This window comes from Lonchura striata, chromosome 6, assembly GCF_046129695.1.
Source record: "Lonchura striata isolate bLonStr1 chromosome 6, bLonStr1.mat, whole genome shotgun sequence".
NCBI classification, from domain to species: domain Eukaryota; kingdom Metazoa; phylum Chordata; class Aves; order Passeriformes; family Estrildidae; genus Lonchura; species Lonchura striata.
The window spans coordinates 11,955,615-11,975,004 of record NC_134608.1 but is presented as its reverse complement, the minus strand read 5'-3'; the positions used below and the strand labels follow the sequence as shown (position 1 = coordinate 11,975,004).

General features: G+C 37.4%; 1 protein-coding gene across 3 annotated transcripts; it reads right to left on the bottom strand.

The window, feature by feature from the left end:
- Positions 1-890: 890 nt before the first annotated feature.
- Positions 891-19,245, bottom strand: WARS1 (tryptophanyl-tRNA synthetase 1). 3 transcript variants are annotated; one of them, XM_021549719.3, is made up of 12 exons: positions 19,195-19,245; positions 18,405-18,427; positions 15,626-15,840; positions 14,350-14,557; positions 11,619-11,727; positions 10,406-10,525; positions 9,649-9,831; positions 8,851-8,951; positions 7,526-7,638; positions 6,352-6,525; positions 3,114-3,254; positions 891-1,350 (listed from the first exon to the last, which is right to left on the bottom strand). In XM_021549719.3, exons 3-12 carry the CDS (start codon positions 15,737-15,739, stop codon positions 1,192-1,194), a joined length of 1,422 nt encoding a protein of 473 aa, XP_021405394.1. In that variant the 5' UTR covers positions 15,740-15,840; positions 18,405-18,427; positions 19,195-19,245; the 3' UTR covers positions 891-1,191. The 3 variants fall into 3 exon arrangements, with proteins under 3 accessions (XP_021405394.1, XP_077640090.1, XP_021405395.1); XM_077783964.1 differs by lacking the exon at positions 19,195-19,245 and adding an exon at positions 19,062-19,083; XM_021549720.3 differs by lacking the exon at positions 18,405-18,427.
- Positions 19,246-19,390: the final 145 nt, after the last annotated feature.

The following is a 19,390-nucleotide window of genomic DNA, read 5'->3' as shown; positions in this document are numbered from 1 at the left end:
GAATAAGACAAAAGCTAAGCCTTGCTCTTTCCAGCACGAGTTTGAAACTCATGCAATAAGCCTAGGTTTGCCTTGCACTTCTGCCTTTTCCTTGGTTCCTTGAACAAACATAACCAGGTTAGCCCACCTGTGTTATCTTCATCAAATAAAACCACCTTTAATAAGATTATACCTGGGCTAGCAATTTTCTATTCAAGACAGATCTAACAGTTTGCACTTAGCACTGTTCAGATCACAACAAATAGCTAATAATTTGGATTTTTCTTCCAGGAATCCTAGCGAAGACATTGAAGTTTTTTGAAGAAAGGGGATAATTAAATATTACATGAGGTATTTTAACAAAGTATATTTTCTTACTGGAATACATCCTAAAATAAATATCCCTAGTTTAAACCTCCTGGTGCAGTGAAAGAGAACAGACAGTACTAGAAGTATCCCTGTGTCCAGTGTGACTTCAATTTTCACATCATGATTTAACAGTTGTTATTTATACCTAGAAACTAATGTTTGCATTTCTATACTGTCTTCCACCTGAGAATATCAAGGACCTGACAACTTCCTGACAACCTCCTCCTTCCAGAGGCACTCAGGTAAAGAGCTCCAGAAAAAAGTACAGTGAGATTTCTGCAACTTGCCCAATGTCAAAGAGGAAGATGATAGCAAGACAAGTCTGATATTCCTTCTCCAGTGTTCAACTCACAGATGTCCACTCTTTCTGTACTGATCCCACTTTGTAACATTCACTGCTTTTTTGTGCACAGCATGCTCTCAGCAGCACAAGAAGATGTACAATCTAGTAAACCAAGGTACATAGTACAAAAGAAACTTGAGCTACTGTTTATTACTTTGAGATATGACCTCTTACCAACATATTTAAAACAATTTCCAAGTTAGCCTTTATCATCAAATGGAAATTTTATTTATATTTTCAACATGAAATACATTAAAATACAATGTTGGGCTGACATACATGCTTTTCTGCAAGACTGGTCAATTCTGTCTTGCATATTCTGATTTTAAATAGATACAAGTCCTATTAAAACTTTTCCTGTACTCTGCTGCTCATGATAATTTACTCATTATTTATAAAGCACCAGTTACAGGCTGTACATAACTAGGGAGTGATGACACACAACAGAAGACAATTACTTTGCTGTGGATTATGAAGTGCTAAGTTACATATACATTTCTTCAAAATTCAAAAGCCAGCTTCCTTGGAGTCATGAACTGCTTCACAATTTCATCTGTGACCTGCTTCCTTCTCTCTTGATGAGCTGCTACCAAGGGCTGCATTGTTTCAATAAGTACTTTCTTCAGCTCCCCCGTGAGCAACTCCCCACTGGTGTAGGCCTGTCAAGAAAATGTTGGTTGCCATTCACAAAAAGACTCAGTCATCAGTATTTCCTTACAAGACAGATTTGGATTACTTAAAAGTAAGTACATGCCTTAGAAGATTATCTGGTATCACTTTGAAAATGCAACTTGCAGAGTTGCTTGTTGCCTGTTAAAACATTAAGACAGCTGGCAAACTTTGTATGTGACATTATAAGGACTGAATAAACTACATTCACTTGTTTAGTTAGTTAGGGAATCCTGTAATTACTTGCAAGAAACTGCAATTTTCCTCCCCAGAATCCCAGTTCAAATAGAGAGCCTAAGCCTTTTTTTCTTTTTTTTCAATAACAGGTACAAATTTTCATATTTTTCTCTCATTGCATTTGGTAAGAGACTAGATGTGATTCAAATATCCTTTTTATAGCACAGACACTCAGAATCTATGTTCACACTGTAGTCATATTCAGAGTTGGTAATCCATTCCATTGCTCAGTACTGAAATGCTTTAGCTTAGAAGCACAGGCCAACAGTTTATTGGTTGAGCCACATTTAGCAACTATGGCTGGGACAGTTCAGCTATATTTGAAATGATAATAAACATGACTACCTCTTCCCATCATCAAGCCATTTGTAACACCTGTTCAAGGTATAAATGCTGCTGATGTTCACTCAGCAAGAGTAAAATACATTAAAAAAAACAAATGGAATTGCAATTTCAGTGGTGTGGTTTGAGGTGTGTATGTTATTTTTTTGCTTGTTAGTTTGCTACAAAAACACCAACATTAATTTCTCTGGAAGTGTCCTCTGGTGCTACACATGAAGCAGCTGCACTGATGCTACTACAGTGGGCAAGTTCATGTTTTCTACCCAGGCTCTGAGACACCACTGCAGCGAGCTGCAAGCTGTGGCCAGGCTTTGTGCTCTGCAGCAGACTGAGGCTGACATTCTTGCAGTGGTTGGAGATCAATGGAAAAAATCTCTTTAAGTCAAATGTGCTTCAGTTTCCATAAGGAATTTACAACAGCACAGCAAAGAGTAGCTATCCAACCCTGCTCTTGTGTGGGAAGGAGTAGAGGGCTGGAGAAGAATCTGCAGCTCTTGATTTTCTTGCAGCTGTTCCCAGCAGGAGAAAGCTGATAAACCAACATGACATGGGTGTTATCTACTGCAGCTCCTGCCTTCCAGAGAAAACACATCACCTAGTACTGGTGATGAAAGGAAGGAAAGTGGCTTGCTACCAACCCTGGGGACAGAAGTCTGCCAGATAGGCTTAAAGAAAAAGCAACATATAGGAAGCAGTTTTTGCCTGGGATCAATGAATCTATTCCTCAGAGCTATTAAATTTCTTGAGGAAAAAAACAAAACCAGCAAGCTTTAGACATGAGCTTTTGTAGTTTTGCAGAATGTTTAGGTACTTTACAATAAGGAACAGGCAGAATGTATTATACAATTAAAACAACACTAATGCCAAGGTGACCTCGTTTGAAAAGTGAGGAAGATGCTGTCCTACAGAATGTTGGAGATTCCTGTGAAAACACTAGGGAATTTTTGTTTTAAAGGAGACAGATTGGCCTGTGAGAAAGAACACTGCAAAGAAACAAAAACTGAGACACTAATACTGAAACTTGAAATGGATGCAGAGCATGAGACTAACACCAAAAGCACTTTCCTGGAGAAGGCTCACAGGAGGACTGAGCTACAGCTCTGTTGAGGGCTGAGGCTCAGCTTTGTGCTCACAGCAGGGAATGAATAACCCTGTCTGCAGTTTGGTTTCTCACCTGCTTCAGCTGCTCGAGCCTGTCATCATCCTCCAGGAAGAAAGTCAAGTACATAAAAGACACATCAACGTCACAGTTGCCTCCGTACTTCCTGTGCTCCTCAATGGTGTCCCTGCCTCCCGAGAAGGCATGCTTGTTAATCTGAAACAACACCAGGAGCTCTGCTGTAATCCCCACCACAGCCTGGATTACTTTACTGCAGAGATGTGTCATGATCCTCCAAATTCTTCACTAAGGATTAGCTGAGGAATGAGTAGGATGAGTTAAAGCAGAGCCTCAGGACTGCAAAAAGGAGGTCATTAGAACCCAGCAGGGAAAAATGTCTATAAACATACTCCTCAGACTGCATAATCAGAATAAAAAATAAGTGAAAATTAAAAATAATCTACCCAAGACTCAGTCAAAAAAGCTTTAAGTCCCTTTTGCTGAAAATGTACTTCATGTACAAAAATTAAGATATTTACTTTATCAAGAAGTTAATTTTGGAAGAGATAAAGAAGGCATGGAAAATCCTGCAGAAATCCTAGAGATAACCTTATCTCTTTTGGGGGGAAAGAAAAACAAGAAAAAGTAAAGTTAAACATTACAAAAGTCTGTCTAGAATGCTTAAAATCACACCAATGCCCAATTACTCAGTATAAAAATTGAGTATTTGCTGACAGCCTCCCTCTTTTTAAGCACAGTTTCCTATAGGCAGATGAACAGCACTACTGAACAGATGCAATTGCTAATCCCATTCCCAATAAATTCAGAAGTCACTGGCCTATTTTGAGCATTTATACATATGCAGAACTCTCCGAGGATGCCAATCGTCCTACAAATTTAAAGAAAATAAACTGCTGAGTGGAAGAAAAGAAATATTTCTTAACCATATGCTGAGCTTTCATTTAGCTCTTGTATCTTTTAAGATACCATAATCAACCTGCCAAAAGACAGATTTGCATGTGAAGTAGTTTTTTTTTTAGTTCTGGTATCTAGGAGCTGTTATATATTTACAATTTATGAACATTCCTATTATCTGTATAGACTGTCTAGTGCTTTTCTGAATCTCTCCAAGAACCAAGTTACAGACAAAGTCTTGTGGCAACAAACTACAATCAGAAATCAAGCACTAATGAATATTTTAAGGCAATGAAATGCCATCTGCCACACACATCTATTCTTCTATTGTAGGGCAGCCTGAACAGCTGTCTCAACATATGTAAAATTAAGTTTTTACATACTCTTCTGCACCGACCTTCCTCCTTACTAGATTTTATAAGCCTGTATGAAATTTTTCAATGCCCTTTATCTCTACAGTTTGTGTTCCTCCTAAACAGAGGAGGATTAAATACAACATGCCAGGTGAAAGCATTTTTTTGGTGAAACACAAAATTATTCCTATCCATAGTGATGCACTGATTTTTTTCCCCCTGAATTTCTCTGAATCCCTCAATATGTCTATAAACATAAAATCTAAAAAACACTTTATAGGAAAACAAACAAGTAACTGAGTTGTAATTTGCTGATAGGTACAATAAGAATAGTTTATTAAAATGCTGCCACTAATTTCATTAGATTACCCAGAATCCTCTTAGCCATTCCTAATACACGGTAATTTTTTATCTTCCATTATCTGCAAGTTTTAAACTTTATTAATTAGCAATGTACCAATAATCTGAAAAATGCTGTAAGCAGTAATTTTTTTTGTCCAGCGTAGCATTCTCTTTTTAACCTGCATTTATGACCAGAAGTCATCTTTCCTAATATATTTTTTTATTTATTTGCTGTAACAGTATTTGATCTTTCACTCAAACTATACTTCCATAAAGACTTATTTCTGATAAGCTTCAGAAGCTGAAATAAATATCAGCTTGTCCTCCATTACTCAACACTTTACATCACATTCAGATTTTTCTTTATGTCTTTTCTATTCCAAGTAGCTAGAATTGTTTTTTAATTTTTTCAACTAGTTTAATGATAGTAAAATTAGGACTTATGCACGTGGATCTCATTGCAGATCATACATTACTTGCCCAGAAAAAACCATGGAACCATGTTACCAATATAACCATTAAACATATATTCTCTATTCTGAAATTACAACTTTTTTTTTTTTTTTTAAAGCAACTCTGTAACTGCAAATAAACTGGAATTATTATAATCCAAACACATAAGAATTCCAATTCTTCAAAACAGCACTGCTTAATCAGTTTCTACTGAAGAGAATGAAGCGTTATGGGGTGACTGTTGAAGAGTCTCACCATAAGAGAATTAATCCAAGCCTGCCCAATAGAAACAACATGAACATTTCTTTTTGTTTTGACATTTATTTAATGTCTGGTTTCATGCCTATAAATTCCTTCCCAAGGACTGATTTTAATTTTCTTTAAGTACCACAACACAGGTGAACTTTTGCAAAATTAGACTATCTGACGTGAGATAAGAGTAATCTTCCTTTGACTTTAGGGACATCCTCAGAAGGAAATACCCCTTCTGAGTTGAATTTCAGCATAATGGTTATTTGTAAATTGGAGTGAACAGATTTATTTGTGAATTGGCAGCAATAGATTCTCAAGCAGCAGGAAAGGTCTGGCCTGTGTTGTAACTAACACAATGCAATGTTTGGTGCTCCCAACAAGGAGAGGCAGCCAAGAGAATGAGCTGCATATGAGGTTTACATCATGGCCTGTCAGATTGCAAAACTATGGCAACATAAAAATTATTTTAAGAGCATGAGCCTCCATAGCTCTTATCCTTACACCACTGCTCTGCAGTATCAGAAAAAAAACATGTTTTGTACACTATCCCAGCTAATATTTGTACTGTCAGACTAGCTGGTAAGGAAAAAGATTGTATTTGATACACTAGCTAAATATGCATAACACAGTCAATTCCTGAAGATGCTTTGCCATGAAATGTATGGAAAACCTGATTCATACATGTTCAAGGAAAACACTAAAAACTGTCACTGTAACCAGAAAGAACTCTGAAGGTGGTGTCAGACAGGTGAGGGAGATATCAAGGGAGTGTCAGGTAGGAGCTGTGGGCCAACCTCTGCAGCACTTCCTGATGAAGCTGGAGACTGTTCTACTAAAATGGTACCTATAGACATGGCTCAGTGGTGGACTTGACAGGGATAGGTTTATAGTTAACTCTATGATCTTAAGAGTCTTTCCTGACCCAAATGACTCTATGATTCTATGACCTCTCCTTTTTGTTGTAAAGCTTCATTCTATCAGGTTTTGCAGGTCCTTACCTTTGTCTTGATTTGTTTGGGTGTATCAGTGAGGAAGATGGAGGAGTTTGGGTCACTAGCACTCATTTTGGTCTGTGCTCCTTGTAGGGCTGGGAAGAAGACTGAGTGGAGTAAGGCTGGTTTAGGCTGTCCAATTCTTGGTGCCACATCACGGGTCATTCTAAAATAAGGATCCTAAAACAACCAAGAAAGCACAGAATAAAGTTGAAAAATGTGATTTAAAATCAATTCTGATTGATGCTGACTCATTCATACCATAAGAAGTGATGTCATAAAACCAAAAATTGAAAAAAAAATCCCCGTTTTTTCTCTTTTCTATAGTGCTGTACACTCCGATTTCCTTAAGTAATAGGCATATTTACAAAATTTTACATTAATTCAAACAGTTGCCTAAACTATGCTTAATATGCCTGGAGATGGAGGCAGCCTAAGATGAAAGCTTTCTCCCAAAGCATTTTAACAACCAGCAGAAAATCTGAACTAAATCAGCAAGCAAGCTGGCAGTGCTGTGCTGGTGATGCAACTTAAACCAAAGTGAAATTTTACTTCATAATATTGTGGCTGATTAATATGATTACATCATCTTCCAGTATCTGTCCCTGTGACTAAAATAGCTAAAGATTCAGACAGCACAGGATGCGATTCCTAGAAATACTACTTGTTTAGTAAACACTCTATTACTCTAATTTGTATCTGATGTTCTTTCAGTTTTCTCTTTAAATCTGAATTGTTAAGGTTCTGCAGCCTTTCTGGCAAACTATTTCAGTGCTTCTTTATTCTTACTGAGAGAGGGTTTTTCCTCAAGTTTCAACAGAAATCTCTTATGCTGCAAGTTGAGCTCATTCCATCTTGTCCAAGTTACCATGAAGATGGCCAAAAGTTTCTTCCTACCCCCATGTCAGTGTGCTTTTGCATAGTATGTTACAGTCTTTGCTTTCCTAGATGTCAGCTCAGTGTGAATGGAGTTGAGATCAAGAGAGATACAAGAGTGGATGAATACATCATTATTGGGTTAATCCTTCATCTTTTCATTTTTTAGGTCTTTCAGTTTCTGCCTCAGAAAGGTCCTTACAGGAATGTTGTACAGATGCCTCGAGACACCACCATGAAACCTGAACGGTACAATATAAACCCAAATCCATGAAAACCAAATAAAGCAATATGATTTTCTTACCTGGTCAATTGCACATGGGATAAGACACTGAATATTCTCCTTGCCATTGAATATCTGTGGAAATGATGAACTGAAGGATGGAGCAGCTTGGATAGCAGGAAAGCTGATCTTACCTAAAAAACATGTTTGGAAAAGCTAAGCAATCAACAGGAGCAGTGATAAATAGACAGAATTTTGGCAGTATGTAAAATGCATAAGTGAATTATCCAAATACTTAGCTGAAGACCAAGGTCTATCTTTATCCATCACTGCTGCCTTATCTGAGGAAACCTTTTCACTTTTACCTTCTGCAATGCCAACAAACCTTCAACTGACATAGAAACTGATGACAAAAGGCAAGCTGTGATCACACTGACTTCAGCAAAAGTTCATCACTGCATACTCTCTTGATCATTGAACTATCTGCCCTTTCCAGAAACAGAATTGACTAAGCTTTTCATTTTTTTTTCACTTTGTGATAGAATTGCTACAGTCATCACATAAGCTTCCCTCTAAGATCTTAAATCACTGCTATAAGCACTCTGTGCTCATGGAGCATCCCAGATATACCCAGCTTTCTTTTTTATACAGGGCTTAATCCCAGCATGGCCAACCTGGAACTGATCAAAATCCTGTCAGAACAGACAGCAAGTGGTGGACTTTTACACACATGTGATGAAGTCATACCATCCTTTATCAGAGCACTGCTAAAACAAGTGGAAACATGTTCCTTGGTCACAGTGAAGGCTGAAAGTTGTAACTGGCCTAAGTACTAGATGAAAAATGCTCAGAAACATCCAGGATTTAATGTTATTTTTACACAGGATCTTTTATCTTGGCCATGTGACAGAAACCTGCAATTGCAGTGAAGTAAATGGAAGACTTGAGCTACCCAGCACCTTGATAATCATGCTATTCAGCACTCAATTTTTTTTTCACATATGTAAACGTCTATGTGCATTAATGCAACTTCTTCTTACAAGTTTCTTTAGAAATTTGGCATAGAAATTTCTAGAAAGTAAGACTACCTATAGCTCCAATCACAAAAGAATAAAAAAGAAAATTAAAAAAGTCGCTCTCCGTTTTGGATTCCTTAACATTTTTGTTTTGTACTTTGCTCTTACTAAAGTTAAAAAGATAGAAGTTATGCTAGAAATTTCATTGTAAAGTGTGTTCAATTCTTAAGGAACAACAGTAACATCACAATCTGCCTAGAAACATAATCCTCCTGACTTTTCTCTCTGTTTCATGAGTGGCAGACACTAATCTCTTTGAACTATTATTTAAAATAGCATAATTGAAAGTGAAAGCAAGCACTGTTTCTTGTAACTAGTACAATTTCCTACCAATGCAATCACTGTCTGTAAAGCCAAAGATTCCTTTCACTTGGTTAAATGTGACATGCTTCTGAACTTTGACAATGTTTTTGTAGAATCCAGCACTTGTCCTATGAGAAAAAAAATGTGGAAAAATAAAATGAGAAGAGAAGGAGAGTATATGTACAAACTTTGATTGCAAAAGCTGACAAAAAAAACCTGCAGGATTAAATCTCACAGTTTCAGACTTTTTGTGGCCCATTGAGATGATAATTAGAGAATCATTTACACTTAACTTAAGCTTTAAAGGCATAAACAGGAATTTTATGCCTTTAAAGTTTAATTTATTCTTCCCTTCCCCCAATAATCACTACAAACATTCTTCTTTGAACTGCATTCAATGCTGAATAATTAAAATAATTGACCACAACAAGCTGCTGCAATGCCTTCTGTTAAAGCCAATAAAGTGTAAACACATCTGAGAGATTTTGATACTATCTTAAGCAAATCAATCAGGAAGCTTCTTGGTGGTTTAGGTACTTTTACACTTTAGCTGGCTTAATATATTTATCATAATTTACACATTGCACACCTATATATTTGTTCATATGTTATACAGGAGAACGAAAATAATATATATATATATATATATATATATATATGTTAGACAGAAGAAAAAGTAATGTGTTTCCATTTCAATAATATGTTTCAAAATACATTTGAAGCTTTCAAATTTAGACACTTATTAAAACACTGCTGGTAGTCAAAGTCAGAGAGAAAATACAGACAGTTTTTTCACTACAATGCTCAAAATAAATTCATACTTACCCTAAATAGTCTAAATCTGAAAATATAAAGGTTTTATTGATGTCAAAACCACATGCAATGATGTCTTTTGCATTTTCTCTAGCATATTCATGTGCCTTCTCAACTGTCATGTCCTTCCAAAGGTATTTCTCATCATCAGTTAACTGTATTACCAAGGGAACATCAAATACTTCTTGAAGCCACCTAATAGAAGCAGACATGTTTTATCCTAAATTAAGTTAAAATGAATATGTAAATCATGCAGCTAAAATATTTTTATATATTTAAATAGTATATGGAGAGGTCTGTTCTTTTCTTTGTAGGCATATGCAGTTATATTTATGTAAACAGATAAAATGTTTTATACAAGTGATAATGACAATTTACCTAGAAGAAAGTCTCACACTTACTGTTTCCTGTACACATGACAGAGGTCACCAGTTGCAAAGGAACCAGAACTCAAAGAGGTTTTACCTTTCTGAGCCCAATGTCTCTGTGTCCTGCTGCTGCAGGCAGCACCTTACAGAGTAATGTTACTGAGTCTTGTAAGGAACTGGATTTAGGAACAGCAGAAATTCTAAGGAGTGCCACATGGCTAAGGCAGTAAGGAAGAGGGCTTTATGGTGATGCAGGGATTGTGATAATTTCAGTGAAAAGGCAAGACTGAATTAAATTAATAATTATTCACTTCACATAATCAGAACTCCTTGTAATGTATCATTTTGGCATTTTCACAAGCCAAAAAAACGCTTTAATACAACCAGTAGAAATACCTTACTTTGTGAACAAAAATGGGATGAGATGACCAACATGCATTGCCTGAGAGGATGGCCCTCTGCCTGTATAAAGGTAAAAGGGCTTCTTATTTTCATAAGCATCAAGTATTTGGTCCATATCTCTAGAGAAAAAAACAGAGAAAAGATACAATTCTTTAGCAAGAAACATCTACAGTAAAAAGCCTTTATTCAAAATCAGAGTTTTTAAAGCCAAAAGTATTTATAAATAAATTACAGTATGTTAGGTGTCCTAGAAATAAGAAAGTTCTTGTTTAGTAATTTTTTAATTTAAGAAAACATGGTCTCCTTCAGTCTTCATGGTGACAAAAGAAACTCAAAGAAAAATGAAATCAAAAGTGAAAATTTAATGTTGAAATAGTGCAACTTTTAAAATTACTTCATTGGATAATAATCTCTAGAGCCCAGCAAAATAGCCAGGGACCATTTCTCAAATAGGTTCAACCAAGCAGCTTAGCTGACCTCTGGCAGACTTTCATACTATCTTAAGCAAATCAATCAGGAAATTTCTTTGTGGTTTAGGTATTTTTACACTTTAGCTGGTTTAATATATTTTTCATATTTACATACTGCACACATATGTATTTGTTCATATGTTATACAGGATAATGAAAATAATATATATATAAAACATTTCACAGAAGAAAAAGTATTATGTTTCCATTTCAATAATATGTTTCAAAATAAATGTGAAGCTTTCAAATTGACCTCTGATAGAGGTCATGGCCTCAGTCATGCTCAGGCCCTTCTGTGATACCTGCTGGTGCCACAGCCCAAAAGCCCCTGTGTGCCAACAATTAAACTGTGAAGGTCACTGGCAGGCTCCTGCTTAAGATTATTCCCTGATCCTTTTCTGTACCACAAAGAGATGCATGGGAGCCCTGCTGAAACCAACAGTGGCACCTGCAATTCTCTGCCAGGCCACTGCCTCTGGCTGCTGACAGAGTCAAAACGAGCCTGCACTCTGAGCACATTTCTTCAGCCTGGGGTTCCTGAGGACACATCAGAAACCCACACAATCAAGAGCTTCAAGTGTTGCCAGGGGAAATCTGCAATAGTTGCTAATTTCAAATGGCACAGTTGGTTTGCCTTGGCATAAAAGCACATGGGTTTTGCTAGTTACAGGCTTCTCCAAATAATTCTTGCAGGAAGTCCGCCTAACAGGACCTTTTGAAGGTTAATAAAAGAAAAACTCACCTGTGGGAAAAAAAGATTCCTCTACGTAGAAAGTGGTGAGGTTTTTGCCCAATAGCTCTTTCTATTCGATTAATCAGATCTGTGTCAATTTTACTGCTGCCAAACCGAACTATAATCATAAAATGTTAAAAAAAATTAAAATAAGCACAGCATAGCTAAAACCAGATCTTGGAACACCAAGAATATACAAAATACAAGCTAGATTAAAAGAGACATCTTCAAGTCAAAAAGTCAAAGTCAATTTGTCTGATTCTTGCCTGAAGACCCAGCAGTCACCTCCAGTATTATCTTTATACTAGGGAACTCAGATCACTCAAACATGCAGTATTTCTCCATCCACAAATAACTATAATTGCAGTCTCCTTGCAGCAGAAGCATTGATATTCCAACCATAAAACCATGCTAAAGAAACACATTCAGTTCACCAACTTGGCCTAAGCCATACAATATAAATCCCTATGAGGCTATGAACGATTCTTTCTCAATGTCTGAATTTTCTGCTGTCAAACAATATCTTCTTTTGCTTTCACTCAAATAACATCACCAACCCCAAATACTCTTCTGCAAACTTAATTCTTCTTTAATATGTATATGATTGCAGACACTGCTCCCCTCAAGAGGCTTGAAAAGGAAATGCACAATACTCTTCATGGCAATCAGTAAGACTTACGCCTTGGTGGTTTAGGAAAGGCTGTGATAGAGCAAAATAGCAGTATTTTTTTCCCTATTCCCAGTAATTTTGGGATCCTAATAATCAGGCCAATGCTCTATGATTTAAATTTGTTTGAAAAAAAATCTATGTAAGAATCTACTTCTTGCTAGTGTTCTGCTCTATTCAATATTAGAACTATTCAACATTGCATTAATAAAATGCAAAATGCATCACAAAATGGCAAATGATAATCTGAATGAATGCTAAAAAGAGATCAAATGAGCATGGAAATGATTCAGCACATCAACAGCAACTGGTAAGAGGCTAATATGACAGCAACAGAAAACATGAAAATGCCCCAGATTAACTGGAACTAGCTACCCTAGAAATATTCATGCACTGTCAGAGAAAGTGATGAGAAAAGCTCTCTGGGGTATAGAACACTTCACTAGAAATGCCTAAATATTTTTATTAAACATTCACAGGCTGCTCAACTCCCTTTTCTTTGCCCATGTTCACCTTTTCTCTTAAAAAAATTGATAATTTTTCCCTACCTATTTCCTCCTATTTGAATGTTCAGAACATCTGTAACAGATTACAGTGGCACAAAAATTTCCCTTAGGGTAGGAGCTATCCAATGTAAAAGGTTGTCAGACAATACCTTTAATTGTTATTTTTAAAAAGGGAAGGAAAAGAAGGAAGCTTATCAATATCAACCAGCAACTGCTTCACATCCTGAAGTGGCTAAGCCAGCATTCTTTGAAAAATTTCTAACATAGTACTTAGAACCAGCAAAATGACTCATTTGTCAAATTCACTAATCTGAAAGTAGTGTAAAGAAGTAAAACCCCTTTAGGCTAACTCACACTCTATGGAAGATTAAAGGTCTTAAGTACATAGTTACTGGAAAAAAAGGACATGACTGATTTATAGTAACTAGTTTTCAGGAAGATCCTGAAATTGTACCATCACAATTGCACACTTCATCATTTTCTAAAATGCTCAGAACCCCTCCCTCCAAGAAAAAAAAACCCAAATCATTTCTCTGTAACTCTTATGCAAGTATCAAGATTATGAGCGATCTTTTCCACTTCCAGATTCTAATAAATATTTTTTCCTGCTCTCACACTGACCTGTATTTCTCTTTGCACACTTCTCCCTTTCCCACTTTCTCCTGTTACTTCCTGCAGACTCAGCCAATGTGTGCATACATTTGACACAATCTCTTAGTAACATAACAAAGAATTAAATTAATGCTGACACAAGCAACTGTCCCAAAAGCAAATATGATTACTGCAACATAAGAGTGTATGCTCTATTGTGAGAAAAAATCTACTAAGCAGACCTCAGCAATGTACAACTGACATACTAAACATGAATTGAAGATTTACAATAAAAAAAGGAAAACCAGAGAAATTAATGAATAGTTTTCACTTGTTTCTATGCTAGACTCAAACAAGTTATTAAAACAGCAAACTGTAAAATCAATAAGGAAATTACCTAGACCTCTGTTTCTTAAACTACAAAACTTTGCAAGTTTTGTAATAACCCCATCTGAAATATTTTCAATTACACTGCATGTTTTTGAATGAGCTGCAACTCCTTCACTCCAGCCAGCACTTGGCTGCCTCTAAGTGTACTTTCTGAAGAAGTCATTAGACTTAATAGATTTCTGCATTAGTTTTGGATCATTCCTTCTCTATAAGTGATGTGAGGAAGGAAGAATCCTTCTGGCTGGTCAAAATTCTGCATTCCAGTCACTGAATCCTCAGTCACAGTGTCTTCATTAGTGCAATTTCCAATAACAGTCCTTACACCAAAAAACAAACCACATTAAAACTTGGATTTTGAACTTAAAATTTCTTTGCAAAGTATTTAAGTCTTTCATAGGAAATTGACACCTGGGACATTTTCATCTCTTACAGCAAATTCTTTAGACATGTTAATGCTAAGATTAGACATAAATTAAATGTTACCTATGATGTTTTGATCTGGATTTGTTATGATGCCTTGCTGTTTCTGTGGTCATTAGGATCACTTTACATAAATTCCTTAGTAGCAGTGAAGGAAGAGTTATACCTATGAGCTTGTCATAATCCACGCCTTTAGCATTTGATGTCTGCACATTCCAGGGATCCACTAAATCCTCATCCTCTTCTTTAGTTGTAACATTGTTTATTAATACAAGATCTTTTGGAGGCAAGCCTGCCTGATAATCTTGTCCTGTTGTTGTTTTATATGACAGTTTTAATGATAAGAGCATCCTCACAGCTGCATCAATTTCATCCTGAATCAAGGAAAAAACCCAAACAATTGTTTGCCTTAACATACTTAAAATAGACAATTACATTAATGTCCCAACCTCTCAAAATCCCACATCCATGCTTTGATCTGAACTCCATCATTAATAAATCCTAAACTCTGTTTTATTTAAATGTTTTTGGCATCAATGTCAAATGTAGAAGAAAAGCAAATACATATTCATTAGAATGTAAATCATCACCATTGCTAAGACATTTAAAGCACCTCCATCTTGCTTTTCAATTTCTGCCTAGGAAAAAAATGCTTGCTAGCTTTTCAGCGGTATAACAAGCTTAGCACTTTTACCATAAGTTTCTAAAGGTATATAAATAAAATATAAATTATTATCTAATTTACTTTACAACACTTTTAGTGGCTCACCTTAAAACAATTTATTCATTACAGTTCATTGACAGACTTGAAGACAAACTAGAACAAGAAGTAATGGTTATGACCTCTCTAATAGAAAGCTACTGTAAAATCTCATGCAAGCAATAAATAGAACAACACTTTATTTTACTCCCAGTTTTCAAGGTTTTCTCCCACAGGCAATACATTAAGAAAGCCCATTTTAAAACTGAGCTCTCCTCGCCAAAATAGTGATGACACAACAGGGAACCTGAAATAAATGGCAAGTTACTAAATTATTTAAGGGAGATTAAGAATGTACTGTCAGTACAGTTACAGGAAGACATATTTGATAATGTCCACAATTACGCCTGATTTTCATGAACCATCTAAAACCAGGAATGCAAGTGACATAAATTTACTCGAGAAATAAATGTGTTGGATCCTGTCACATGGTATGGCAACTGGATGAAGCAGGCTTCTAAGCCTAGAACTGTGTTCTTAATTCAAGAGTAAAAACTTCAGTCTTGCCAGTGACTGCCTTACTCCAGGTATGCCAGAGTTCACAGAATGGACAGAAACAGTTTTCAACAAGGGTTTTTCTCATCACAGCAAAATAGATCTTAAAATTACAGAATTCTTCAGCACTCAAAGAAGACATACCTAAACTAAAAAAGAATGGGTTCAAAACAAGAAATGCAAATACCTTTGGTGCTTTTCCTGCTTTCAGTGCTCTGACTTTCTCTCCCTGTTCAGTCACTCTTTCAAACAGCTGAAGTGGACTCAGAGACTTCAAATCACAGTTCAGGCTGTCAGCCATTTTGCAAGACTGCACAAAGATCTGTTTAGGTACAACTCAACTGAATTTATCCTCTTCCAACTCTTTGGCTCGGAGATTCAAAACAGCAGCAACAAAGAGAACTGTAGGGCAAACAGTAGTATGTTTTACTCTTTAGTGTAAGTCTTCAAGATTAGGTGAATAGAATAAGAAACTAAAAACTATACTGATTCCTACCACATTATATTTGTATCAAATTGATAAATGTGGAGACATTACACAATGAGCTTCAGTTTCACACAAAAATGGACAGAGACTGACAAGACCACCAGGTAAATTTAGACATCACTGCTCATGTTGTCTATGTATTTAACACTAGAACACCTTTTTAAAGGTGTTTAAAGGTGAAAGTAAAAGTGTTTTTAAAGGTGTTTAAAGGTAAAAGTGTTTTAAAGGTGTTTAAAGGTGAAAGTCTCATCATCCAGAATCTGACAGGGTATCAGTGCAGGAACATCAACTGATCAGGAATCAGATAGCCTCTACCAGACAGCCTGGTAGAGGCTATCTGATTCCTGATCAGTTAATGTTCCTGCACTGATACCCTGTAAGATTCTGGATTATTAGATTTTCATAATTACGACACAAAATTCTGTCTTTGTAATAGAGTAGTTCAGCCCAAAGAAAGATACACAAGAGCAAATCCTTCTTTATGGTTTTCCTCTAGAAGTTAAAAAACACATTGATGAGTGGTGAGAAATGTTGCTTTCCAAAGAATCCTTGGGTCAGAAATAGGCTGACTAAGCAGGAAAAATAACAGCAGATGCTTTAAGATGAGGAGATGGCTGAGATTAAGAACACAGCAGTCTGCCCAAGCATGGTCTGCCACGCCGTGCCCGTGTCCACCCAGAGCTCTGTGCCCATGTAAAAAACTTGCAAAGGTCTTGTCTCCCTGGAGAGACCCCCTAGAAAATTTCTAATCCACTGCAGTGCATGGAGCACAGATCAGTTGAGTGTTAGTAAAAATACACTTTCCTTTGGCTCCCTTTTCTCAGAATTAAAACAAACAAAAAATCCAAGCAAAACGAAACCTAATATAATAGCTGCATTAGCTGTTCAGCCGTATTTCAAAGCCTTCCTTTTACAATGTAATCAGTCTAATCATAACCTTGATTATATGTACATAGTGCTTATTTAAGCTGCTTCTGTAAAAAGCTTTCACCTGCCTAGCAAACTTTGAAGGTCGATTTGGTAACCAGGTGATTACCAAAACACACCTATCATTAAGGCTTTGTTTGCCAGTCAGCTGCAATATTCCCACATTTCAGCTTCAGCTGAGAAGTGGGTACATCCACTTGTTAATGTAATTTGTTTACTGTATTAACCCTTGGGTTACCATACTGAGATTATATAATAATACTTAAGTTCTTAACCTAATTTGATCCCTTATAACTTGACTTTTTGCAGTTTGAAAGTGTGATTAAAAAAAAAGTAATTTGAAGCACATAAAAAAATTTTTTGATACATTCCTGCAATTTAATTACATATTTTTATTTGGATATTGCCTTCCTCTTCTTCATGAGCAGAGAGTATTTTAAGTGTTAAAGAAAGTACAGAATAAATGCATATTAGAAAAGCTTTATGAAGGTTAACACACACCCTTTCTATAGGAACATGCCATTTATATTTACTGGCTTCAAATTTCAAAAAATAATGAAGACATAAATAAGAATTTTCTTTGGTGTAGAACAAATTGTGACTTCTTGTTTTAACTTAACTCCTTACAGTACAGTCTTATTGATGGATTGCCTCCATTCAGAAAAGCTGAAATGACACCTAACACTTGGCACATATACTGGAAAGCAGCAAACCAGACTCCTTAAAATGTCTGGAATAATATGGATTTAAGCTGAAAAAAGAATCTCAAATGAAGGTGCATCTTCATTAAGAAGTAGCAAAAGTAATCCAGGTGGTGCAACAAGACATGAAGATATTGTGACTATAAAATACAAAGCATATGGACTGCTACCTAAAGGTTATCTCTATTTACCTCAGTACTGCCCCTATTTGCTACTGGAATTCAAGCAAGGAATTAAGTAATGTGGAACACAGCTCTTTACCTTTTGAAATTCATTAAAGCAATTGTGAACCACTAAAAAGAAATATCTGGATATTCTAATATTTATCAGGAATTTATATTTCTCTCTTATTGATAGTATAAAAATTAACAGTCCCAAATTCCATACCATAGGCAAATATATCTGAAGGAAAAAATGATGCATGGGAATTGGAGAATGAACTATTAGGATATTTAGCACCAGAGTCTAGAATTATCCAGAGTGAACCTGAAAGTCAAGACGTGTGCTTTTTCTACCTATGAAGTGCAGGAAACTCATAATGGGTACTGCTCCTGTGTCCACTTCAAAATATTAAATCGCTATGAGATAAAGCTCAAAAATAATCCTTGGCAAAGGTATCAGAAAACTACTGCATCTTCCTCCCTTTCCAACTGGCTGACCATCACAGATCTATGATCATTTTCACTGTCTGCAGTCTGACTTGGTAAATTAGAGACCTGAGAATGAAAAAACAGGTTTTCACATTAAGTTAAGAAGACACACATTGCATGAAAGTACATGATGACTTTCAGAGACAACAGTAATACATCAGACCAGAACAAGAATGCAAGACTGAGTCTAAAAGCACTTACATTCCTGAAAACTGTTTTTCCTCCTGTAAAAAAAAAAAAAAAAAATCAAAACAAACAAACAAAAAAAGAAAAGTAAAATTAAAGTATGTAGAAAATAAGAACTGGGCATCCACATAGATGTCATGTGAAACAGGCCTTGACAGGCACTCCAACAGAGGCTGCACTTTCTAGCAGACCTACCTTCCCAGTCATGGCAAACATCAATTTATGCAAGAAATTACAACAAACGAGTTCAGGACGAATCCCCAAGCTGACAGATAACGTGACCATTCAAAGACTGACCAGCAGAACGCCTCACATGAATCTTGGCCATGCTGCAGCTGTGCAAGAGCAAAGCTGCCGTGCAGGGAAGGGCTGCGCCCAGAATTGCCGTGCAGGGAAGGGCTGCGCCCAGAATTGCTCCTCATGCCAAAGCTCCCCAGCGCCGCGTCCTGCAGCGCTCCCTGCCCCGCCCGGGCACCGCAAAGCCACCGCAGCGCTGCCCTCCGTGCGGCGGGATGCGCTTTGCAGTGCCCTGCACACCCCGCGCTGCCCTTCCCAGGGAAAAGGGCGCTTTCCCCGGGCTCTGTGGCGAGGCAGCCCCGCAGGGAGGGGAGGAAACGCCCCCAAGTGCATCGAGGCATCTCCGGGGGAGGGAGAAACATGTGCGGCAGAGACCCTCCACACCCGGCGCCTCGCAGCGGTCACGGGGCGGCAGTGAGCACCCAGCCCGCCGCTCTCCCGCCGGCCGGGGTCTCTCTGCGGTGCCCGTGCCCGCCCCGGCGCCCATCCCCGGCCCGGCGCCGCTCACCCGCCGCTCTCCGTCACCACCATTGCATCAGCCCCGCCCGCACGGCCGCGCGGCTCCCGGCTGGGAAACACAGCCCGCCGGAACCATTGCCTCACACGGGCCTCCCTCGTGCGCCAGCCCCCAGCCCAAGCAGCTCTCTCCATTCCGCTCGCAGCGGCGGAAGAGGAGCTTCTGCCCGCTTACGGAGCCGTGCTCT

What these genes read in the sequence shown, in the direction of transcription:
- WARS1 (XM_021549719.3), bottom strand. Translation starts at nt 15,739, where the DNA reads ATGGCTGACAGCCTGAACTGTGATTTGAAGTCTCTGAGTCCACTTCAG. An exon ending in AAGCAGGAAAAGCACCAAAG is followed by an intron (nt 14,558 to 15,625) that starts GTATTTGCATTT and finishes TCCTTGATTCAG; the next exon opens with GATGAAATTGATGCAGCTGT. An exon ending in GGCTCGAGCAGCTGAAGCAG is followed by an intron (nt 1,351 to 3,113) that starts GTGAGAAACCAA and finishes TTTTCTTGACAG; the next exon opens with GCCTACACCAGTGGGGAGTT.